The 25,107-nt window shown below is 38.3% G+C and overlaps 2 protein-coding genes across 3 annotated transcripts; both read right to left on the bottom strand.

Annotated features, from left to right (window-relative positions):
• Positions 1-403: 403 nt before the first annotated feature.
• On the bottom strand, positions 404-5,970 carry LOC122997798 (zinc phosphodiesterase ELAC protein 1-like). The gene is made up of 5 exons (XM_044374040.1): positions 5,699-5,970; positions 3,281-3,487; positions 3,024-3,082; positions 2,371-2,581; positions 404-1,826 (listed from the first exon to the last, which is right to left on the bottom strand). Exons 1-5 carry the CDS (start codon positions 5,853-5,855, stop codon positions 1,348-1,350), a joined length of 1,113 nt encoding a protein of 370 aa, XP_044229975.1. The 5' UTR covers positions 5,856-5,970; the 3' UTR covers positions 404-1,347.
• A 373-nt stretch (positions 5,971-6,343) lies between these two features.
• me2 (malic enzyme 2, NAD(+)-dependent, mitochondrial) lies at positions 6,344-24,794 on the bottom strand. Of its 2 annotated transcripts, none has more exons than XM_044373973.1 (15): positions 24,630-24,794; positions 20,292-20,446; positions 15,068-15,201; positions 14,723-14,872; positions 14,421-14,496; positions 13,917-14,078; positions 13,591-13,804; positions 12,914-13,011; positions 11,581-11,694; positions 11,332-11,443; positions 11,008-11,150; positions 10,756-10,858; positions 10,534-10,604; positions 9,843-9,941; positions 6,344-9,465 (listed from the first exon to the last, which is right to left on the bottom strand). In XM_044373973.1, exons 2-15 carry the CDS (start codon positions 20,403-20,405, stop codon positions 9,304-9,306), a joined length of 1,752 nt encoding a protein of 583 aa, XP_044229908.1. In that variant the 5' UTR covers positions 20,406-20,446; positions 24,630-24,794; the 3' UTR covers positions 6,344-9,303. The 2 variants fall into 2 exon arrangements, with proteins under 2 accessions (XP_044229908.1, XP_044229917.1); XM_044373982.1 differs by lacking the exon at positions 24,630-24,794 and adding an exon at positions 21,386-21,490.
• Positions 24,795-25,107: the final 313 nt, after the last annotated feature.

The following is a 25,107-nucleotide window of genomic DNA, read 5'->3' as shown; positions in this document are numbered from 1 at the left end:
AATGCAGTAGGTCCTCCAAGCTCTTCTAGCTTTAGCAGTGCAGTGATATTTATTTCACCTGTGGTTTGTACAAAGACTCAGAAAAACTGTCAGAATGTAAAGGCCATTAAGTAGTAGAAGTAGGTTTTTCACCACCCTGTGAACTCTCGAAAATGTGATATTTTATTGATATCTCTGGTATGAGACTTGTGTGTGCAAGCAAGCACTAAACAAATTTATTTTATATTTTGTATTGTGTTTTGAAGTTTAAAAAGGAGAAGAAAAAAAGTATAGCAGTTGTGGTTTTGAAAAAGATAACGAGTTCTTTGATGAAAACAAAAACACCTTTGTGAATAAAAAAACCTACAAAACTTAAAAATGTATATCCAGAAATATAGACAATCAAAAACTTCACTATGAGAAATGTTCAAGAAGCTATCTTTATTGTTTATAAGAATTGTACATAAACATTGAGTTGTTTTTTTTTTCCTTTTGTTAAACATTATTTTGTATTTTCTGTTGTACTTTAATACCTTGTGTACAGATCCAGAAATAAAGCTCTGGAAAAGGTTCGGAGATGATCGCATGTTCTTTACTCGTCATCACACAGCAAAAATCTTCTTTAAAATCTTCTAATTCATTCATATTCATTTTTGTTTGTAGTATTTAGTAAATGATTGACATAAAGTGGAAGAAACCACCATTAAGACTGAAATTTCTTTTGCATTAATAAGACTAAAAATTTGGTCCAAATTCTGTTTTGGGGCCTCATTTGGAGAATCACCAATTACTGCATTGTGGGATGATTATTCAAGCCTGCTTGACTGTTTATTCTAGACCACTGAAAACAGCATTTGACAAAATAATCTCGACTCAAAGCGCACTTGCTTTTTCTGGAGCTTTTGACCGTTTTCTCAGTCACCATGGAAGTGTAGATGTTCAAACTTTCCATTTTTTTCTGAGCACTTTTAGGAGTTCTCATCCATATTAGCTTAAAAGTTGAGCTTGACAGTACATCTGCTGATGAAGACAGTATGATGTGATCAAAAGCTCCAGAAAAGTGAATCCTCATCTTAATCTTTTGGCAATACACTTGTAATGTTCGACTAATTCAGTGACAACAGACGTTCAACTGGATAAAGTGCATCTTAAAAAGGGGAGAAAAGCTAATATTAGCAGTATACGTACTTTCCAAATCACAAGATGGTAAAACAGATACGTTTGTAATGGCTAACAAGTTAACAACTGCCAAAAGTAGTTAACAATTATGATAATAAAATAAGATAAATAATTGACAAACAAACAGCTGTTGTGTTTTAATCAGATCTATTACCAGCAATATAAAAACTAGGCTAAATCAGTTGTTCATTACCTCGGCCTTCTGAGAGGAATAGGTAGAGTCAGAAAGTCCTCAGCCAGAATCACTTCTACATCACTGTCCTGTAGAGCTTCTTCAGCCTGTCTCTTGAGCTCTGAGATATCGTCCTCATCTCCTTCCTTCTGCAGGGAGCAGGGTTTGTACCTCTGACTGAAATGGTACAGCACCAGCCTCCGTGCACAGCAGGCCCGAGCCACCGCCGCTGCCATCTCAGGTGTGCTGTGTCCGTGGTCCACTGCTTTTTCTCTGTGCTCGTTCCCCAGGGTGGCCTCGTGAACCAGAATGTCCGCCCCGTTGCAAAACCTCGGCGGTCCCTCCCCGAGCACTGAGCTGCAGTCCCCTAAAATGCAGACTTTCCTCCCTGGAATGGCTTCTTCCAGCACCTCGCAAGACGACACCACATGTCCGTTCTCCAAAGTCACCGACTCCCCCGCTTTCAGGCGTCCGTAGAGCGGACCTGGTTTCACACCTGAGGAATAAAACAATGAGATGAATCAGAGTAATCCACAGGTTGGAGGACACCTTTTTCCTGCCACAGTACTGGGTGACCTCTGTCTAAATCAGACTCATAGATTTGGGCATGTTAGTAGCGCATTCTGGCCAACAAATACACGTCCTACAAATAATTTCCCAATAAAATTAGAATAGAACAGCAAGTAAGTAAATGCAGAATTTTCCATGCAATAATACTTGGTACTACTATACAATAAATACCAAAACTATTCAAAATGTTGTGTCTTTCCCTACTTTTACCTGCAGGAAAAGTGTGTTTTTAAATAGTAAAATGTTCAGCCTATAATTTTATCAATTATTTTTGACCTGCTTCTAACACTATAAACTGCATTTTCTTAACAGAACATTTTCTTAACAGAACATTTTATGCCTATATTCACATGTCCAATAATATCACTGGACATGAGACACTTAAAGAACCACCTACAATATGTTAACAACAACAACAACTGTCCACATAAAGAAACAAGAGATATAAAAGAGACATAAAGCACATTTACCGAGTTCTTTCAGTAGTTCAGTCTTAAGTCTTCCAGGTCGATCATGCTCCTGAATGCAAAAACCAAAAGAGGGGATGCGGTGGAACAACCTGAAGGCCTTAACCACAAACTTCTTGTCTTCAAAGAGGGTGTAACAGTCACTGGAGACATTCAGGGAGATTGTCCTTCCTGGCCGCTCCTGTGGGTGCAGAGGACCACACTCTGCTGTCATCTGAAGAAAGAGAGAGAGAGAGAGAGAGAGAGAGAGAGAGAAAACATGTTTCAGTAAAAACAACAAACAACAGTTGACATTTTGGACATAGAAACAGACAAGCACAAAACAACATGGCAAAATTGATGTAAATAAAATACAGTGTTAACATTTTCTGAACAGAAGGGAAAGTCTGCGATATGCCACTAGTGACAAGATATGCAAATATTTTATTAAAGGTTGTAAGTGTGAAATCTGCCATATAGATCAAAACTACAGGCCACATAGACCATAGAGAATGAGCTTTTTCATATCGTAGATTAAAAAAAATGGAAACCGGACACAGATTTGATATTTGAAAACAGCCTATTGCATGACAAATGAATACTGTAGTGTTTAGCACTGTACTGATAGGTAAGGTGGGATTATTCTTTACATAGAAATAACCAAAACCATCACATACCTCCACACTGAGCTGCCCCTCTTCTGGACTCTGGTCAGATGTGGGCTCCAGCTCGTGTACTACAGCAACATACACAGTGTGGATGAGATCAGAGAAGAGTAGATTAGAATGAAGTACAATAACAATGACACAATATAACTAGAGTTTGTTGAATTTACACAAATCTATATCTGGGTGAACTGTAATATTCACACAGTCACCGTCTGAACAACTGATTACCTTTGTGGGAGGTTTCAGACACACAGTAAGCAACCTACCAGCATAAGGGAAGAGGAGCTGTGACCCCGTCAGGCCCAGAGTCACCCTGAGAAAGTGCCTGAGGCCCCGAGGCCCATAGATGTCCACACAGTTCAGGTTCTGCTGGGGGTCGGGGTTGGAGTTGAGGCTCACAGTACAGAGGAGACCAGGCAGACCAAAAAGGTGATCTCCATGCAAATGGGAGATAAAAACCTTGGTGATTCGACCTGAATGGAAAACATGACACGTTATTGACGGAATGGCCACTCGACATGTTTTATAGTTTGTTTCATACACTGTGAGACTGTGATACAGCTAGAATACGACATGCTGGTCAGAGACTTTATTCACATGGTATTAGCTGCTATTTCATTGGCAGGTAAGAGGTGAAAAGGACTAGGGCTGAAACTATCGATTATATTCCATTATTGATTAATCTGTTGATTATTTTGCTGGATTAATTGATTAGTTGTTTGGTCCATAAAATTTCAGAAAATGGTGAAAAATGTCGATCACTGTTTGCCAAAGCCCAAGGTGACGTCCTCAAATGTCTTGCTTTGTCCACAACCCAAAGATGTTCAATTTATTATCATAGAGCACTAAAGAAACCAGAAAATATTCACATTTGAGAAGCTGGATCAGAGAATTTGGAGATTTTCTTCTTAAGAATGACTCAAAACAATTAGCCTAATCAATTATCAGAATAGTTGGCAGGTTGGTAACTAACATATTTTAAGTGCCTTCTAAAATGATCAAGTCTACTTTCAATTTTCGATGAACTTTTGTACTCTACTTTTGGACAGACAAGAATAACTTAACTGGGCAGTCGTAAGAGGTTTTTTCAGACAGGATGGAAAAAGAAAGTGTTTGGCTGCACCAATAAGTAAAAGTTTATTCAAGATTTGTTTTAAGGAACTTTAAAATGCAGTCAAGTCAGCCTCCACTTCAACAAACAAGGTCAAACTAGCCCCCACATTGTTTTGTGGTACGTGTATATACTAAGCATTATGGTAAGGGCGTGCCAGTCAGTCAATAATGAATGAATATATAAATAAATAAAAATTTCATTTTCATTTCATTTCAATTTTGTAAATAATTAGTCAAACTTAATAACAAAGAATTAATTTCCACAGATCAATCTCACTTCAGAATGATGGCAGACCACCTCAGAGAGTCACTCAGACAATATCAGGACAGTCTGATGTTGAATCTCAAGATTAAAGCCCTCTGAAATGTCATATATGAGCTGTGCGTCCTCTGAATTCAGATTAGAATTAAAAGGAAACTTCCTGTTTCCACAGACTTTATTTGCATGTGGAAACAGACTCATTCACGTTATATTAGCATGACAGGATACATTTTCCTGTTATATATCCTGCTCAAATAGATTCCAGAGCTGTTACACTAGTATCCCAGACAAAGTTATGACTGTAACTACTTTGACAGATTTAAAGAAGGGACATAATTTGACATACTTTGTGTGTATTGGGCTTATCTGTATGTAGGCTTCATATCTACATATTAAGGTCAACCAGAGCCATCAATTTATATTCCAAATAACTGAAACAATGAGCTGTTTTAGGCTGGATCTCCTGATAATGACACAACCAGCAAACATAATGTCCTTGCCTGCATTTGTAATGTTAACAAAAAATTCCAGAGGTGTCTTAGATCAAGGACCTTATAAACTGTCAAAAGTGTGCTCACCCTCTCTCTTTCTTCGACATCCTTTCAAGTCTGTCTTCAGTATTGTTGTATCAGGTTACAACAGGTTGGTAACGGGTGCAAGTCTAGGATTTGACTTTTGGGGGGCTCAGCCCCCACTGAGAATGTGAGAATGTTTAATTCTAATCTGAATTCAGAGGACACACAGTTCATATATGACATTTCAGAGTACTTTAATCATGAGATTCAACATCAGACTGTCCTGATATTGTCTGAGTGACTCTTGTGGTCAGCTGTCATCGGATTGGTCTGTGGAAACAGGAAGTTTCTCAATGACAGTGTGAGGTGGTGTACTGTCATTTTGAATTCATATTCATATCCTTGGAAATTCATTCTTTATTATCAAGTTTGACTAATTATTCACACAATTGAAATGACAAAGTCTCAATTTTTCACTGAAATAGTTTGCAGGAGGTAATTATTTTCTATTGTTATTCATCTTATTTATTAATTAATATTTATTCGTTTTTTATCATTCAGTTATTTATGTATTTTTATTCAATTCTTTATTTATTAATTCATCATTGACATACTCTTACCGTAATGCCTATTATATACACGTACGGCAAAACAACGTGGGGGCTAGTTCGACCATGTTTTTCGAAGTGGAGGCTGGCTCGATTGCAGTAACTTTAAGGACATGGTTTTAGTTTCTTATACACTAGTTGATTGTCTTCAACAGGATTTATGAGGAGCAACAATGAGTGGCTCACCGGCTCTGAGCTGGCTCCTCATCAGCTGGGTCTGGGTTCCCTCTCCGCAGTCAAACAGCCAGCACTCCCCCTCTGTCCGCAGCACCAGAGCCGAGGCGCCGCGGTGAGGAGACGGGTAGGCCGAGCCGGTCCCGAGGAAAGTCATGTCCATGGTCATTTTCACAAAAGTTACAAGAAAACTGCACAAGACCCAGCTCACACTAAAGCAACATGCCCCGCTGCCTGTAAACAGTCACACGAAGATGACGAAAGAAAAGCGACGGTGCGGCGTTCAGGTCAGGTCGGATTTCTTTTTTCCTCTTAGGACTTGTTTAACTTTAATTTATTGTTTCATTTAAAACCTGCTTTGATTTGATTTAAAAATCCGTTTAAAATTTCTCTGCTTATCTTTACATCTCATTTATAACTGGGATACCAATTTAGTAAACAGGAGCACAAAAAAAAAACTCCCTATAACTTAACAGACACATTTCCTGGCTTTATACTGTTAAATTACACTTATGAGTTTAAATATGTGTCATATAAGATTTGTACTGGATTACATCAATTAACAAATAACAGTGATTATTCAACAGCAGAGAAAAAAAACTTCTGCTCTGAATGCTTTCTTCTGTCTCATAAAACAATAAAATCAGCAGACAAAGGTGCATGTGTAAACGTTTTTATTCTGCACTTTAATCAGCACGAAAGTATTATTCAGCAGTACAAACATGCTGCTCTCTGCATACAAACATAAGGCAATTCTACTGTGTAACAAAAATAAATTTTAGAAACACAGACACAAAGTACTTAGCACACTTATGGAGAAATATGGAGGAAATGTGGACACAGCAACAATAACATGAGCAAACCAAGCAACAATTTCTTATTTGATACAGTAAAAACTCTCACTGGGTGATTACAGTCAGTTACAACAACTGGATGAACGATTAATGGAGTTTAAAAAAAACTGTCTCTAAATAGTTTCTTTAAGATAAAACTATTTTAAAAGTTATGAGTAGAAAACTTTGCCTTCAACATTATACAAATGTTGAAGGCAAAGTTGAAGCTGCACAGTTTATCAGGGCAAAAGCTGCACGTTGGATACTACACACTTACTTGATTTCGTACAATACACACTGACAGCAATTTGTATAATAGCAGTGCTTCTATGTTTTTCTTCAGCTCTGCCTGCAGCATTTTGTGAGCTCTACATCAAGGAGCATGGAGCAATTATGAACAGATATCAAATGTTGTGCAGGCACTTCAATGCAGGTGGTTAGAATCTCATTCAAACCTATCTGAGAATTAATGCATGACTGGAAAAAAAAAATCCTGGCAATACTGCCAATGCCCATGACATCAGTGTGTAAGGTAAATTTAAAGTAACCGTCTAACTTTTTAAGAGAGAGAGAGAAAAAAAAACATTTCATCAGTGGAGGTTGTGCGTTTGTGTTGAGTTTATGAGGTGAAAGTTACTCAATTCTCACATTTTACACCAAATTACAGTAGCCTGTTAGAACATGAAGCAAAAATAAAGATCTTATGGACATTCATGGCATGGTTAAAAAAAACAAAACAAAACAAAAATGTCAGTAAATCAAACAGACATGGATGTGAAATATAACTGGAAAATAGTTAAGAGGATCTTTGACTTTCAGAAATAGATGTTATGACCTTGTGAAACTTATGTGCTGTAATGATCTCAATAATACAAAATAGAGAAATCTGCATTGATACTTCAGATGGTTCAGACTTGTTAACATTACTTCTTGTTGTCATTATAACTATGTGTTGCTAGACACAATCTATCTGCTTGTAACCACCATTACCCTTTAGCATCAAGTGCGTTAATAATGTCAGTACAAATTGTTGAGACAATCGTCGTGTATGAGGATGAAAACCGTACTAAACTGTCAAGATATCCATTTTAAGATGTTTCTGCAAAATAACTCAAATTTTGAATAGTCCAGTGTTAATTATGAGTCAACTTCTCATACTACTTTAACCCCTTTCAATTCCTAGATGAAAAATAAAAAAGATGAATCTGATTGTTATAACTTATTATGAATAATTGAATAATATGAATAATTATGGAAGACTGGAACAGAGAATAGAAGCCGAGCCTGTAACTTTGATATCTGGTTGAATATGATCTAAGGAACAAGACTGACACACGAACCTACCAACACACATGGACATACTTAACACAACTTTATAAATACTCTTTCAGCAGACAGTTTCCACAAAGGTGCATGTACAGTTAACAAAATATAATTCATGTCAAAAATAATGTTTATCCAATCATTTGATACGACACATTGTTTCTTTAAATATTCAGGGTATGGTTTATATTCAATTTGTAGTCACACTTAAGCAAAAGAGTTCATTTTTAGGGATGGATACTTCTACCACAACTCATTAAAAAGGAGTGTTGATGAATATACAGCACAATGGCAAAACATCTAAATACACCCTCCAAAAGTAAAATAAAATAAATTCAGAGAAATAAATACAGTATGACAAGGGCATTCGAACAAACAAAATGCCGGAGTGAATGTTGGTTTCTCAAGTGCTGTCTAGCTGCAAGATTCCTTCAATGTTTTTAGATATCATTTTCAATACATTTCCCTTCATAAAATATCATTTTCCATTAAGAGATCTTAATGGTACTTCATTTGTCCCCTGAGTTACACTGTTCCCTCTCTTTCTCTCCTAGTTTGCACAAAAAAGGCCGAACTCTGTAACCCTCTGCACCACTGCACCCTCTGATAACCACTTAAAAGACGTTTTCAGCCAGATCACTAGAGCCACCAGAGACCCACCTGATGTGAGAAAAGGCAATGTAGAAACCCATTTGGAAATGTGTGCATGAAGATTGATAGTAAGTGAATTGGTTATTTAATTAAAGAACATTAATTTTCTAACAGAAGTTCTTTTTAGGAGTGCACAGGTTGGAGTTATCTTAACATTAAACATGGAGTGAAAAACTAACTCTTAAAATTGCATGTGGCCTACTGCCAGGTTAACTCAAGGCTTAAACGATTATAGACAATAACTCACATGAAGCAGAAGCCATAGTCATCTTTACTGTTACATACAATGTAAGTAATCTTACGTAATATTAAGTAATATTAAATTGTCTGAGTTTCTGCTTGCCAGAGTATACTGTATAGCAATCACATAGAATTTGTAGTAGTAATTTACTATTATATATTTCATTTTGATGCTGTTTTTGAGAGGACTGGGAACAGAGAACTATCATGTATCTAAAAAGGAAATCCCGATTTCTGCACTGTTGTTTTCAACCACCAGGTGGCCCTCCAGGTGCTGTGCGGGTTTACATATGATGCAGAGGTGATACAGAGCTGCGATGTGAAGAGAAAAATTATAATTCCCATTCAAGTGCCACTTTCCACTCTCATCTTTTCACAGATCTTATAAAGACTGATCTAGTGCAAATGCACATGGCAGCAATTATGGGGCTAGTATTGCCTGTTTTCATGAGCTGATGTTTGCACTAAGATAACTATGGTCATTTTAGCGATTGTCACTAAGATTAAAGTGGAAAACAAAGGAAGAGAGTGACATTATGACTTGGGACATAGTGAGGGTTTGTTCTACTTCTACTTAGTTTTAGGACTGTAGCTGACACCTGGCCAGTCATAGGTGTCTGGCAGGAAGGAGTCATAGTTGGTGTTCCACACAGTTGCACGTACGAAGGCGTCTTTGTCCACAGGCTCAGGGTAGCGGAACGCCATACCTTTAGTATAGACATATTCCACCACCTATGGTAAGAAAGAGATTGTTTAGTATGGACTCACACTATGAAGCAGACACAGAGACAGCAGAACACAAATACTACAGAGAAAAAATGAATATTAATAAATAAGTAATAAATAAACTGACTAAAAGTGACCAAAACTGAACTGGCAGCAAAGTCGGGTCATCAAAGTTTCACCTAGAGAAGTTGTTGAAATGTTACAGCTTACTTAGTTTGTCAGGCTGTTGTGGAACAATAAGATAATGATAGAAGAGGCTGAATTTAGGCAGGAATAGTTAAGGTTCAGACAAGTATTAACAGGTTCATCAAAAACCGAATCATCCAATTAAAGTTGAGGCTTTCGGTTTTGCTGAGAAGAGATTTTATTATCTCCAGACTTGCCTTGACAGCCATCTGGAGCGAAACCTCTCTGATGTTGGAGAGAGGAGGGTAGAGTCTGCCTTCTTCAAGTTCTTTAACTGTCACCTGCTCCGCGAGGGTCTGAAGGGAGTAAAAATACTGTTAGGGCTAACGATGAACTTCTAGGGTCCATCACACACAAAGAGACTACTGCTATTATTTTCCTACAGCATGTTTCTTTGTTGTTTGGCAGCCACACTAGTGTGAAATCATAAATATATTCTGTGCTTCAGAATGAGAAAAACATGACAAAAATAATAAGAAGAAATAAGAAAAGTGACAGAAATGACCGAACCACTACTACTATTATTACCACTATAATGACAGTGTCTTCATGCAAAAACGTTTCGATGTTGAAAAAACACTGCTGATAAGAAATTATATTGTGATTTTTGTGCCTTAAATTAATTTGCATTGTTATTGAGTCAAATGCAGCACAAAAGAACACAGATAGATAAAGTGCAAAGCAGGATCAGCCTTTTAAAACTCCTCATCTTGTTAGCTGTTATGGCAGAGTCTAGAAAGAGAAGGAACAAGGAGACATCGAAGGGTTAAAGTGGGTTTTTAGATGAGAGTCAGCAAAGAAAGTGCAGGACGGGGCGAGAGCGAGGCAAAGATGAGCTTCAGCAAGTGTAAAGAACAGATGGAGAAATACTTAGTGAGGACTTCAAACCTTGGCAGCCTCTAAGAATACAGTATCGCTGATGTGTCTCACTCCACTCAGGATCACAGCCAGGGCCACACCTGCAATGCACATAGAGCACATGTTTTACAGACTGCATTATGTTTATCATCTAATGAGCTTTACCACAGTTAAACACTACGGTTTTATTACTTTTTAACACTATAGACTACCGATGGTCATCATTTTGTTTCATTTTTCTTTTCTCTTCACCTGGGAAGATGTAAGCATTGTTCCCTTGTCCAGGAGTGTAGACACGACCGTCACTCAGAGTCACTGGACTAAATGGACTACCACTGGCAAAGAGACATCTACCCTATGGATCAAAAAACAAAGAGGAAGAGTGAAGAGGATAAAAAGAGGAATAATTATTTGACAGTACTTGAACTCTTAATGTTTAATTTACTAGTTATGCAAAAAGAAAGAGACAGAAATATACAACAGATAACAGAAAGAACTGTGTACATCAGTGAGTGTGTAGGCTTCCTCTGCTGTGCACTCTGCCTTATTGGTTGGGTTACTAAGGGCAAAGATGATTGGTCGTTCGTTCAGGGCTCCCATGGTCTTGATGACATCATGGGTGAACAGTCTTCCAGCTCCTGACACACCTGGAAGAGGGTGCGAGAGACAGTAGTTGCAGAGTAATTGTAATCTATCATTACAGCTCTAGCAGAAAAGCAAACATGTTAAACCACCGAAATGTAAACTTGCACTCTATAATGAAGGATAATGAGCATGACATTACAGCAAGTGAGATGAAAAATGTGAAAAAAGTTGTTTTTTTTTTACCAATAATTGCTGTGGGTTTGATGGTTTTAACAGCATCTAGGAAGCTCTCTACATTGCCTGGACTGTCGTGAACAAATGCCTCCTGGTTGGTGTCCGTTTCCTGCGCTCTGTTCTGGAGACAAATGCAGTAAATCAATAACAATGTAGTAAAAAACCTCTGTTCACCAATTATACAGGATACCAGACAGGAAGCCACACAGACAAATCCTGTATGTTCTGGTCCTTAATGTCTGTGTCGCTCGCACTGACCTTTACTAGTAGCCCATATTTGTCAAACATCCAGATCCTGTCTTGAGCCTCAGCTTGGGTCATCCCTGTCTCCATCATAGCCATGACAATAAGGTTGGCAATACCAAGAGCAGCCTATGGAGAAAAGAAAATTGAATTTAATCTTAAAATACTTACACAGTATATGCATAGCAACTGAAACCCTCATTTACCAATAACAGGATGACTAAACAAATGCTCCGTATTTTTCCAGAAAAGTTCTCACCAATGTTGAACATAGTTTTGATTCTTTTAAAAGATGGGTTCACAATTTTTCAAATCTGTTTTAAAACAATGGTCAGGTGCCCAAATTGAAAAAGGTGTTTCTTGTCTTAATCATTCCTCCTGTTGATACTGGCAATGGGAATATCAATCCTTAATGCACTTACAGTGCAAGTAATGGGGGCCAAAATCCACAAGCCTCCTTCTGTGCAAAAATATATTTGAAAGTTTATCTGAGGCTGGTTAAGGTGCGTACCACATAACTGCAACGCCCATGGTTCAACTCCCAGAATTTGCATGTCATGGGACCCACATTTGCATGTCATACTCTTCTCTCTCCCCCTGTGCCTATTGTCTCTCTCCACTGACTCAAATAAAGGCAAAAAGCCCGATAAATAATCTTTAAAAAGAAAAGTTTATCTGAAGCTAATATGGAGCTTCAGTCGTCCAAATTAGTAAAATCAAGTAGATATTTTTTAACATTACGATTGTCATAGAGTATAGTTATAGTGTCAAAGTCCCTCTTTTTGTTACTATACTTACTATACAGGGAAACACTATCCAAGGAAACACAAAGAGGGAATTGGATGCTAAAAAGACTGTAAATGATGTAAATGTGGCAGATATCCATTTGATATTACTAACTCAGACTGATAAAGCTTCATATAAGCTTCAGATAAACTTTGAATGCATTTTTGCCCAAAATGAATGTTTGGACACATTGTGGATTTTGGCCCCCATCACTTACATTGAAAGTGCATTTGAAGGAGATCTTTTAATAACCAATATGAACAGAAGGAATGATTACAACGAGGAAAACGTCTTTCAGTGTTCATATGGGCGCCTGACTTTTGTATTAAGACATACTTGAAAAATTGAGAACTTAAATCCTTTAAGTTTTTTAGTAAAATGGGACCACTTTTTTTCATCTGTATTGTCATCTGTGGTCAGCAGGGGGCAGTATGACTCTTACTGTGGTCCAGTTTTCTTATTTTGATAAATGGGATTTTCACATATCGAATTGGGAAGAAGAGAGAGAAAACAAACAAACAAAAAACAAGAGACCAGGACTGACTGATAAATATTAGCCTACCTCTCCAGCTCCCAGGAAAAGCACCCGGTGTTCAGTGATGGGCTTGCCAACAGCTCTCTGAGCTGCTAACAGACCAGCTAGGGCTACAGATGCAGTACCTAGAAACACACAGAACAACAAAACATTTAACAATGAAGTCTCTGCCTTGATGGCAACAAAATTATACTTATTTGTATCCTTATTAGTGTAGGTAAGGTGGGATGAATACCAACAGAGAATTAAAACTTGACTGAGATTAGAAATGCATGCACTTTATTTTTGTCAGTGCTTGTTGTTTTATAATGTGTTTCAGCACCCAATTCTCAAATTATAGCTGTTCCATGAACTCACCACAGGTGAGTTTGTATAATCGTCCCTGCTCGGAATTGCATTACCTTGCAGCAGAAATGCCACTTAAAGGTCACAACATGTTCACTGTAATAGATTATTCATTTAAAGGAAGTTTTTGGACTCTGCCCGGAAGGTAGATAATCTAAAATCTTATTTAAAAGTGGCCTCCAACAATAAACTATTACATGGAAAGTTAATTTGTAGGAACTGTGTGGGGAATATTTAGGTGGTGCCATTCTCCTCCGAAAATGGCAGGTAATCACTGAGACAGAATCATGTGTGCAATATACGCATAATATAAGACAAAGTACAACTCCAAAGTGCTGTGTGAAGGGTTATATAAAAACCTTGGATATCGTCGTTGAAGGTGCAGTACTTCTCCCTGTACTTCCTGAGGAAGCGGAAGGCATTATGGTTCCCAAAGTCCTCAAACTGGATCAGTGTGTCCTGTCCGTACTTGTCAACCACAGCATCCATGAACTCATCAATCAGATCGTCGTAGGCTTGAGAGCGGTCTCGCTTCTGGTACAGGCCCATGTACAGTGGATCCTGGAGGAGAGTCTGATTGGACAGCAAGAACAAACATGAAAAGGATGATAAGGTATCTTACTTTTCCTGAGGCATTTATACACACATAAACAGTATACAGAGTGCATACACATAGCCTTCCTACCTCATTGTCTGTGCCAACATCTATCACCACGGGCAGACATCTCTCAGGTCTAATGCCAGCACAGGCGGTGTACAGGCAGAGCTTTCCGACAGGGATACCCATGCCGTAAACACCCAGGTCCCCTAATCCTAAAATACGCTCTCCATCAGTTACTACTACAGCCTACAGAGAGAGAGAGAGAAAAGAGGGTGGAGAAAGAAGTACATCAGTCAGCAAAATTGCAGATTAGTATTTTAAAAGCACACAGCTAAGAGCAATTACTAAACAAAACCGTAGCTGGGTAAATGGGAGAAATGTGGACAGTAATGGGTCAATCGACGAGACTTCTCTAGACTCTGATTTACATTCATAGTTCTATAGCCACAGGGTCCATAAGTAAATATATTCATGATTCACCTCTAAGATCCTCAGTCTGTGGGTTTTGGAGGGATGAATGAGGAGTCTCTTCTACACTGAGATTTTAGCTGAAAAGGTGTTACAGTGGTGCAGTGTTAGCGTACTCACTGCAACGTTAGTCTCCGGCCAGTTATCCAGGATAGAGCGGATGTGTCCTCTGTCCCGAATGGAGATGAACAAGCCTCTGGAGAGAAAAAGAAGATAGTTTTCTAATTTAAGGATCGTGTTAGCATTATAGCCCAACTGACGCTGGATCTTTGAGGCAGATACTGGGAGTTTAAAAAATCAGATAAAGATGTATCACCCACAGTAACTTTTTTTTTTTTTTTTACCATTAACACATAACGTAAACAAGCAATGTAAATCCTACATTAAGAGGCAGAGACAGTAGGCAATCCTTCCATCCTTACTTGGGTCTTCTAAAGATGTGTCCATACTGTGTGCAGGCAAGGCCTACAGTGGGAGTGTAGACTATTGGCATCAATTCCTCTATGTCTTCCATCAGCACTCTATAGAAGAGCCTCTCATTTCTCTCCTGGATGCCCATCAGGTAGACGTACCTGTAAGGAAAACAACAGGAAGGAGAGAGGAGAAGTTACACAGAATAATTGAGTTGAGCAGGAATGGGGGAAAAAGAGGAAGGATGAGTAGGAAAACAAGAGGAAAACAATGAGTAAAATTATGAGGAGATCTTTAAATATCTAAAGTATTAATGACAAAACAAATACCCAGCTTTGAGCAAACTATGTCCTTACTTTTGTAGGGGATCACTGATTTTCTTAAGATTATTCTGGAAGCGCATGGCCTGAATGTCTTGCGTTTCCACTTTGGGAGGCAACAGACCATGTATCCCCAATATCTGTCGCTCCTGTAAAGAAAAGGCCATTCCCTGCGGAGAGACAGAAGAGATGAGTGAGCATGGAGGGCCTGTTTGGATGTTACGTTTCCACACTAACATTTCTTGTAGAGAGACTAGGGTGTCATCTGTTTATTCCACATATTGTCTAAATTAAATAATGGCGGTGGGTGCGTAGATATCTCTGCTTACAGGACATGAAAAATCAAACCTTATGAGTGAAATACAAACTGTGGCAATAAAGTATTCCCTCTACTGAAAGGTGGTCTCACAAATGTTAAATATTTTGACCTTGCGTTTAGGGTGTTTCTCATACTAGTGTTGTGTGCAGTACATGGACATCATTTCACATGTTTCTGATATAGGTTCGAGTATTAGTACAGCTTTAACATTTTATACTTAGAATTATCAATATTCCTACTCAAAATAAAATATTCTGAATCACTGTACAAATTTTCAGAATCACTGCTACAGAAAATGTTCACACTCTGTGATGTAATTTTGTCACTAGAGGGCACACTGCAATACTAATGAGCCTTTAGACCAGGTTGACCTGTTGACTCTTAAAATGAGAAAATGTCAGCTGAGGAAAGTGAGGAGACCACATGAAAGCAATTTCACAGGAGGGGGGAAGGAAAGAAAGGAGGTAATAGAGGGGAGTCGCCACCAAGAAGCCAATAAAGAACACTGAAGGCAGAAACACCCTTTCTAGGAAAGAGGGGATGAGGGAGGTGAGGGGTGTTTTCATGTGTATGTGCATGGATGTGTATCTGGGATTACGAGCCCAGCCCTGAAAGAAATATGGACGTAACACATGGAAGCCATAATGTCTGGGGCTGGAGAAGGGGCTGATTATGTTGTGAGAGCATTGAATGCTGGGGGCTCCCCTGGCAAAATGCTGAGTAATGCTGATAGAGCATTTCACTTCACTCGGCTCTAGTGCTCAATTCCTCTTAACATAATGCAACATGCTGCAAACCTCTGAAATGTGATTTTGATTGTAATCTTGACTTGAATGTTCAAATTGCGGTTGAACAATTATTTGAAAATAGCATCTATTTTCATTATCGATTAATCTGCCATTACTTTAATCGATCAATTGTTTGGCCTCTAAAAATATCAGAAAATGGAGAAAAATGCCCCCCCGCAATTCCCTAAAGCCCAAGGTGATGTGCTCAGATGTCTTGTTATGTCTGACCAACAGACAAAAACACAAAGACCCAAAGAGACACAAACATCCCAAGAATTGAAAGCGTTAACAAACGTATTTTTGGTATTTTTGCTAGAAAAAAAAAAAAAAAAACTTTGACTAAAGGATTCTTTTTTTCAGCTCAACTAATCAGCATTCATTTTACGGGTTTTCAGTCATTCACACAGGTTTTGAAAAAAAGCCTAATCTATAAACTGCAAAATGATGCAATTGCTGAAAAACTCATATTTATACTGTTTGTTCATACGCATTTCTTAATGATATTTATCCCATCAAAACTACATTTCAAAGTGTACTTTTGACATGAAATAATTGATTTACATCATCTTTCATCAGATACATGTTTTAAAGTACCAGTGTGTAAGATTTAGTGGCATCTAGCAGAATGAACTTGGCAGAACTGGAATATAATATTCACAAGTATGTTTTTGCCAAGTGTATAATCGAATGAAACTAATAATAGTTGTGTTTTCGTTACCTTAGAAGGAGCCCTTTATCTCTACATAGGGAGCGGGTCCTCTTCCACAGAGCCCGCCATGTTGCACCACCATGTTTCTACAGTAGCCCAGAATGAACAAACACTGGCTCTAGAGAGAGCCCTTTCTGTTTTTCATGAGTTTCGTGGCCACCATACGTTCTCCTACATGCTTGAAAGGGGAGGGAGAGGGGAGGGGTATTCAGTTTTTTGCAATCTGAAACCTCATTGCTAGATGCCACTAAAATCTTACATACTGGTCCTTTAATGAAATTGTCCAAAACAGATCATTCATTATCTTGCCAACAAATTTTACCAAGAAGAATTTGTTTTGAGGTTAGATGGTGTAAATGCAGTGTCTCACTAATAAATAACATTAGAAATTTGGTTTAGGCTGACTGACAGTGTGATAAACAATAAACAAGGTGTGATTAGTAATGTGAGTCATGACGATGTGGTCTGCTAATGCAAGTCACATCTATTCTGGCCAGTATAATAGTATTCCTATGAGTAACCAACACGCTGCTAATTTTTTTGTTGTTTTTTAATGCAAGACCAAATAAACCTGATGACTTTTAACAGGAGAAATTCAAGAGTTTAACTTCCATCTAAATACAAATCGCAAGAGCTACAACGATTAGGCGTCAATTGACAGAAAATTAATCTGCAACTATTTTGATAATTGAATAATCGTTTTAGTCATTTATTAAGCAAAATGACAAACATTTTCTGGTTGTAGCTTCTCAAATGTGAGGAATTGAGGCTTTTATGTCTCATACATGATCGAAAACTGAATTTCTTTGGATTTTTGGACTGCTGATTGGATAAAACAAGACATTTGATGACATCACCATGCATGGGCCGTAAGAAATTATAACGGACATTTTTCACAATTTTCTGACATTTTATTGACAAAATGATTAATCTAGAAAATAAATCGGCAGATTAATCGATAATGTAAACAATTAGTTGCAGCCCTACAGCAATACTGCTCATAGAAGAGCATGAAAAAAGCCTGTGGCCTCAAATCTTCTTTCCCAATGCTTTTTCACACTAGAGTTAGTTTTGAGCGGCAAAGCTAGGGTGAGTTTCTAAACTAGATCCAAACAGTTGTAATCAGGTGCAGTGGGCATGTACTGTAGTTGCTGTGTGTACTCCTAGGATCATCAGTTAGTTAGACAGGGAACAGTTTACATATAGGTTGGAATGTCTATATTTAGCACAACGTTTCTCGTCTAAGTTAAGCATAACCTGCATCGTGAGGTCATGTCTCTTCAAGCAGCTCCGACCTCATATTACAAATGTCATTAGTCCAGTATTTAAAAATCTGACAGGAAACCACTACTAGCAAGAAAAATTCACAGCATGAATCAACAATGTTAAATGCAAGGCACCAAACACTGTGATAGATGTCTGTAATGGGTTATAAATAGGTTTTAAAAAGCAACTTAACACCAGCTGAAAATCTTGTTTGTTTGGTCTCTTGAAGTCTCCACCTTACTGCAGTGTTGCAGAAAGAGCAGCACTGGTGGGTGCGGTTAGTGGTTAGTGAGTAGTAGCAAGTGAATGCCAAGGAAAGCAAAGTTTGTTTGTACAACACTTTCCGAACACAAAAGCGGTTCAGAGTGCTTTACATGAGACAAAGCACAGTATTTTAAAAGAAAATGAGAAGGAAAATAAAAAAGTAGAATGACTTTAAATTAAATAAAAACACAAAATATTAAAAAACAAAAAATGTAAAGTTAAAAAGGACATTTTGATATTTTTGCAGTGCAGTAATAAACACCCTAAATTTAAAAAGAAAACCATTGCAAATAGAAAGTTTGTTTGGTCAAGATTTAACACTTTTATGACTACATCCAACAGTAATGCTGGGTGCAGTCAGAAATCCAACAGACTTGAAATATTCAGCCAATGTTTTGCAGCTTTATATTTAGTTACTCTTTAACAGCTAATCATTTCTCTATCAAAACTGTCAGACTGTTCACATCCGAGCTTCAGGAAGGAAATGATGTTGGAAAGTGTCAGCAATTCTAGTGTAAGACAAAGTGCCTGGTTAAAAAAAATATTCATTTCCTCTAAATTAGTCGGGCAGCTGTGAAGAAATAGCAAAGCATGTTTTAGTTTTATTTACTCGTATGTTCATTGCTAACAATCCTGATTCCTGTATTTTAAAAAATGACAAGTTGAACACAGCTGATTTGAAAAGATTAAAATGACCTAGTTATTATTTCAACATCTTAAATACCTGAAATCCCCTTAAGGTCTCCGTTTAAGTGTTGGAAGCTAGCCTGAGTCAGACAGCAGAGGAATATTAACAGTGGCCACTAGCCAGCTGATGAAAAACGTTTGGCTCTGATGCCATTGGCAAGTTTTTCTAGTTCTTCAGTACTATCAATCACTGGCCTAGGGATATGAGTAAAGCCGGTGTTAATACTTTCCGTGTCAGCGACTATGCTAGTGTCCACGTGATATAAATTTCATCATCAGAAGGTGTATACGTAGGCTTTGTGCGGACAGCCACATACAATACCAGTTTGTTGTGACCGTACGTACTGCGCTACAATGCTGATCTACTGCACATGTGTGAAACACGTCCTCTAAGCAGACTCGAGAAAGTAGTATAAACGCATCCGTGGTGACCACAGCTGTGTACATGTCCGCTTGGGAGTATATTAGGGGCTCGACTGATGCACTTATTGCCTGCACTTTATAACACCACATTTTGTGAAACAACGCACACTGTTCTGTGTAATTTGTTTCAATGTGCTGGAGAGGACCAGGTTATACCAAAGGACTGAGCAGTAGGCTTAATTTTTTAAAGTTACATTTGGTAATTGTTACTTGTGAATGTTGGCTTAATCTACTTCTTGTAAAATAATATTGGGAATCAATTAAAATGGCTAAACTGCTGAATTATTTGTGTTCCTACAGATATGTAGTCTAATGAAATGTCAGAACCTTCACGTCAATCTCTTTCTGTCACATTACAACACAGCTCTCTTGCTATTCTTATCCTATTGTCAATTCCTAGGAGATAAAGGAGTGACAGCACTGGGAAAGGAGGGAAAAATTTAAGGAGGGAAGATGTGAGGAAAACTAAATTATTAACAGCCTAAACCTTGGTCAAAAGAACAACACTTTATATTCTATATAATCTAGTTATGAATTACAGTCAGTGTCCTCGTATTCAGTTCTCCATCATAACCAAATAATATTAAAAAATTCTGACATTCATCACAATTATTTTCCACCCTGGTACATAAAACACATATGCTAATTAACCTACTTCATAACAAGACATAATGGGCAAAGATCTCCAACAAATGGGCTGACATTGCTGCAAAACATATTCATAAAGCAGCCATCTGTTGGACTATCATGTTTCAAATGTTCTCACACACACACACACACACAATTTAAAAGTGATCCACTCACTTTATTGGTGCGAGGGTTGAGCATGAGTGGCTTGCCCTTCTCTTTGGTGTGTGCCCATCTGCAAACAGAGACACAAGGCCGCAGGGATAAGGTTGTCCTCAACCTGGACAACATGTTGTACAGTAAACTGGTCTGGAAGGTGCACTGGTGAAAAGCTGTTGAGAAAGGAAAGAGACAAAACATTGACTAGTCTGGTGTTTTCAAGGTTGGGATAATTACAATGGATTTACAAGACAGCTGTAGTGAGAGCTGTTCTATTAGGACTCTTTGCAAAAAAAGTGTATTCTTAGATTTTTTACCTGTTTTTAATTCTAAAATGTTTCTGAGATACATAACCAACTCATATTCTATGAGTTTGGGGACATCATAACAAATGCTTATGGCCGTCTCTTACAATTTGCTTGCCACAAGATTTAAAAGATCAAAAATCAAAAATCCACTCATGTCAATTTGATGAAAATGAAACTATTCCTTGCTATCAACACGTTGTAATTTATTGCTTTGAGGTTAAGATACTCTGGGCTTCTGACAATCAAGACCTAAGACCTTAAGTGCACTGCTACCACAACCTTTACACTTGTGACATCATCAGCACCCTTATCGTACCTCGATATAACGTCAAGCTATAATCAGCGAAGACTGCCGGCCCACTGAACACACAGAAGCCTATAAATGCACTTGAAGTGCATGGACAGTTGAACACTCAAAGGTTACAAACGCTGACAGCAGTGGACAGTCATTAATCTGGATGTGGACACAAGCGATTTAGTGCGTGATCTGAAAACAAAGCTTTGAAAGATTGTCATAATCCTTGTCGCAATGAGCTCCACATGAAGAAACAAACTAAATCATGGTGACATCACAGACAGACAAATAAGATGGGAAAGACAGGCAGATGGCGTGTATCACATTCTGGTGGCAAAACTCCCAAGAAATCACATGCGGAATATCACTTAAGTATCTGCATCTACAGAGCAAACCTGACGGAAAAAAAGTAAATAATTTCAAATATTTTGGGAGTGAAAAGGATACATAAAAATGTATATACAAAACCTAAAACGATACCACATCAACAATCATCACTGCATACTCACGTCACACGAGGGCCCCTACCCTTCTTTCAGCTTGCTGTTGGTGGCCTGGAATAGTATCATCATTGTAACTGGTATGTCATGCATGTGACCTGTGCTTCGCTGCTATATTGTGTTGTTCTGTGTTGTGGTGGGTGCAGAAAGAGGCCTGAAAAAGCTCCTCTGATATACCTTTGTAAGTTGTAGACAAAAAAAAAAAAATACAGCTTTGTTCCCTCTGTTGATAGTTATTGTAGCAAAAAAAGGTCATCTCTCAACTATGAAAACCATTTATAAACTTGCAAGAGATTTAAAGAACAACTTTAAATCACCATATACCGTAGATATACCATCATGCTATCTTACACTATAGATATTAATGTCTGTAATGCCACATTGTTCAAACATCACCGTGTTACATAAAGACCAAAGCGGACCACAAAGGATACACAGCCAAAGATAACTTCTCAACCCAAATACTAAGCTCACATTTTCATCAACTTTATCATCTAGCTGACGTTCTTTTGATAAAACAAGTGGTAGGTTTTGCCTGATGACAAGATCTGACATAAAGGAACTGCAACTGGACTTGTAAGCACATTATGTGGGGAATAGAAACACAAGCAATGCCGAGTGCAGTTTCTATTTTAGTTCCTTGCAGGTTTGTGACGCAGGCTGGCAGAACTCTTAAAAGCAGTATTGCATTCAATTACAAGACATGCGGGTAAACTACGGTCAAATGCAGTCAGCTGTAAAAAACAAAAACACCAGTAGGGCTCCAAGTAGGCTAACCATTATTTTCTTATCATTTAATCTGCTGATTATTTTCCTGACCAACAGTTCAACACCCGAACATGTTCAGCTTACTATAATGTAAAACATTTACAGAAGCACGGACCAACAAATAACTCCTCTGAATGATTTCGCAGCCTGGAACATTGTTCAGCTGAGCTCAGGGGGTGAAAGAACAAAGAGAACAAAGTCAGGAACAGTTAATGCGACAAACTGCGCTCATCTGCACTGCAAATACTTTCCTTCCTTCCTTCCCTCCTCCATTGCTGAAGACACTGTTCTTGCTTGTCCACCCATGTTATCATAGTAATAATCACCAACAGGAAACCACGAGATAGCATAAGTAGAGATAAGATAAGCAAATGTCGTTAAGATAAAACAAAGATGCCACACACACGCTGGTACGCTACATAACAGTTGTCATGTCATGCTAGTGTAGCCGGGTTATAAATTGACCTTATAAATTCTTGGCAAACTGTGACAGTAACTTTCATTTGGCCTGGACTTGTTGTTCAGAAGCAATGTGAACTCATCATGTGCCTCTGCCTTTGAGCAGAATATCTGATTAAAGGAATTACAAGCATAGACAACCAGCTGGCCGGGTCTTGGCTTACAACAACATATCCAGGAAGCATTGCCTAGAAAGCAGAATTGAGCCTGTGTACGTGGCACATACAATACAATCAACATTTTAACTCTGTTGATTTGATTTGCAGAGGGGAAACAGCCTTGATGCAGCCTCTGTGAATTCCAGTCTTTTTTTATGCACACTGTAGTGTCCAAGACAATGTTCTGGTAATCCAGATCTACCTTTGGTTCCCATGTGTTTCTACAACATGTAAAACCTCAACAGTTCAGTCCCTGATTCACTGGAAACCTCTCCTCATCCGAGGACTTCTATCTGCACGTCAACTCGAGGGAATCAAACATGCTGAGATTGTCAGTAATTGCTTGGATCGTACCTTTTGTGTCTGCCAAGTAGCAAAGTAATTCTGGCACAGAATCAGTAATGAGACAGCTTTGAATCAGTGTTTGAATAACTAGTGTGCATTCACTATCTGGACACTTTCCACAGCCCGAAGATGGTCTTCCTAATTGATACTAAAAACCCCATCCTGTAAAATCATTTAACGGTGTGGGTACACTACAATGAGTGAACTTCCTCTCATCATCAAATATACTTTCTCCTCATACTGTAAGTAATGCACCTGAAACCTGAAACCTAAACTTTTTTAATTTAATTTTATATTAGACCAAAGTTAAATTCTACAGACAAGGCAAACCGGACACATAGTACAATCTAATCTATGCAGACTATTGAGTCTGGCTACAACTTGCATTACTGAGTCTGGAAGACCTCCTAATATAAAGAATTTCTAAAATAATGACTGTATTGACTGAACTAGGCATAATATAATAACCAAAGGTTTCACTCAGGAAATTACTTCGCCAACTGAGAGCCAGCCTTTTATGTACTGTGCACCATGCATTCTATCTAAATCTGAGCAAGCCAGCACACCCACACTCGTGTAACATTTTTATGGTCTTAGAAGTGTATTATGCCAGGATCAGAGTGCACTGATATAAATCAAAACTATCCTATGGAATTTCCACAATACTACAAAGTATTAGTATAATTATGTTACCTGAAATTGACAAACAGACATTAATTACAGTTGTTACACACCTGGGTGTGACTTTGTTGAACGGTGTTATTATTCTCCTTCTCTCTAACACACACACTTGTTCATCTTGTTGCTTCATAAGGAGCAGTGTCTGGAGCACAGAATTGTGTTTTTAAAACTGACATTTTCACTGATTTGTGTGAAGTTAAGACCCTTTCCTACCTTTTTAGCAATAACATCTTTGTTGTTAGTAATGGATTGACAGAATAACCCTGCTGACAATGCTGTAAATGTAATAACCTCAGCGGAGATGGTGAAACCTTTGTGATCTCCTCATGTTCTCATTGTGCTTAATGTGTAACTGATAAAATGCACGCATGATTTACCCTCTCCCTGTTTCCACTTCAGTGGGGAAGTGGACAGAAGGGATGTTATTGTTAAACAGGAAAGTATACCAACTAAAAATGTTTACACATAAAATCAGACTGACTAGGAATGCCAAAAGCCGGCTACAGTGGCAGGCTAATAGGTTAGCTTAGCTGTCGCTCACAGACAGCAGCTAACAACTGCTACAAGCGTTTGGCTAGCTAAGAACTAAAACATTGCGGGCGATGTCGTTATTTGAGCATCAGTTTCTGCAAACAACTTGATTACAAACTAGCGAACGGTCCCAATGTTTGTATAGGCTTGTTGAACTGACACGACAGTCCAACACGCAACACTTTTTAGCCTGATGAGTTACAGACTGTCATTCATTCAGATCTCTCACTTCTTGCTAATCCTTGGCTCAGAAACGGGAAGTTCTTCGACACAGACTTTCCATTTTTTTGGAGAATAACGACTTGGCTTACCTGCTCTTGAATCTTATAAGACTGCGGTTCTTTCCCTTGGACGGGTTACAGTTTATGAAGCATATTCTTCTTCTAACCGGACAACTGCTGTGGTTTGACCGCTCAGTTTGTCCCCGGACAGCAGCCACAGATGCAGACTGTCGGTGAGGAGACTCATACAGTGTAGAAGAACTTGGCCGCTCATCCAATCACATGCGGGATTTCCTTTGCCGTAAATACTGAGACATGCGCATTGTTTTTCTCCCGGAGAAGCCAATCAGTCGTAATTACTGTAGAAGTGGGGTTTCTCCTTTTGAGTTGTATTTTCTAGCTTAATTAGTTGAATAAAACATTTTATATTTTGTCTGATGCTTTGTCAGTTGTTCTGGTCCTGAGAGAAACACACTTACACATACACTTGAACCCCAACATTTTTGTAACACCACATATTATTGGGTGAGAGAGACTTTCCCCCCATAAGCTACATATTCAGATGTTG

The sequence above is a fragment of the Thunnus albacares genome, chromosome 2, assembly GCF_914725855.1.
Source record: "Thunnus albacares chromosome 2, fThuAlb1.1, whole genome shotgun sequence".
NCBI lineage: Eukaryota > Metazoa > Chordata > Actinopteri > Scombriformes > Scombridae > Thunnus > Thunnus albacares.
Note: the sequence above shows the minus strand (reverse complement) of the source record. Positions and strands in the feature narration are given on the sequence as shown.

Bases quoted from the DNA above. Each gene is read 5' to 3' on its own strand.
- LOC122997798 (XM_044374040.1), bottom strand. From the start codon at position 5,855: ATGACCATGGACATGACTTTCCTCGGGACCGGCTCGGCCTACCCGTCT. The intron at 2,582-3,023 runs GTATGTGATGGT...CTCTTTCTTCAG, and splicing joins AGGGGCAGCTCAGTGTGGAG to ATGACAGCAGAGTGTGGTCC. The intron at 1,827-2,370 runs GTAAATGTGCTT...TTTATTCCTCAG, and splicing joins TGAACTACTGAAAGAACTCG to GTGTGAAACCAGGTCCGCTC.
- me2 (XM_044373973.1), bottom strand. From the start codon at position 20,405: ATGTTGTCCAGGTTGAGGACAACCTTATCCCTGCGGCCTTGTGTCTCT. The intron at 10,859-11,007 runs GTACACAGTTCT...TTTGATCCATAG, and splicing joins AAGCCTACACACTCACTGAT to GGTAGATGTCTCTTTGCCAG. The intron at 10,605-10,755 runs GTGAAGAGAAAA...TGTGCATTGCAG, and splicing joins CAATGCTTACATCTTCCCAG to GTGTGGCCCTGGCTGTGATC.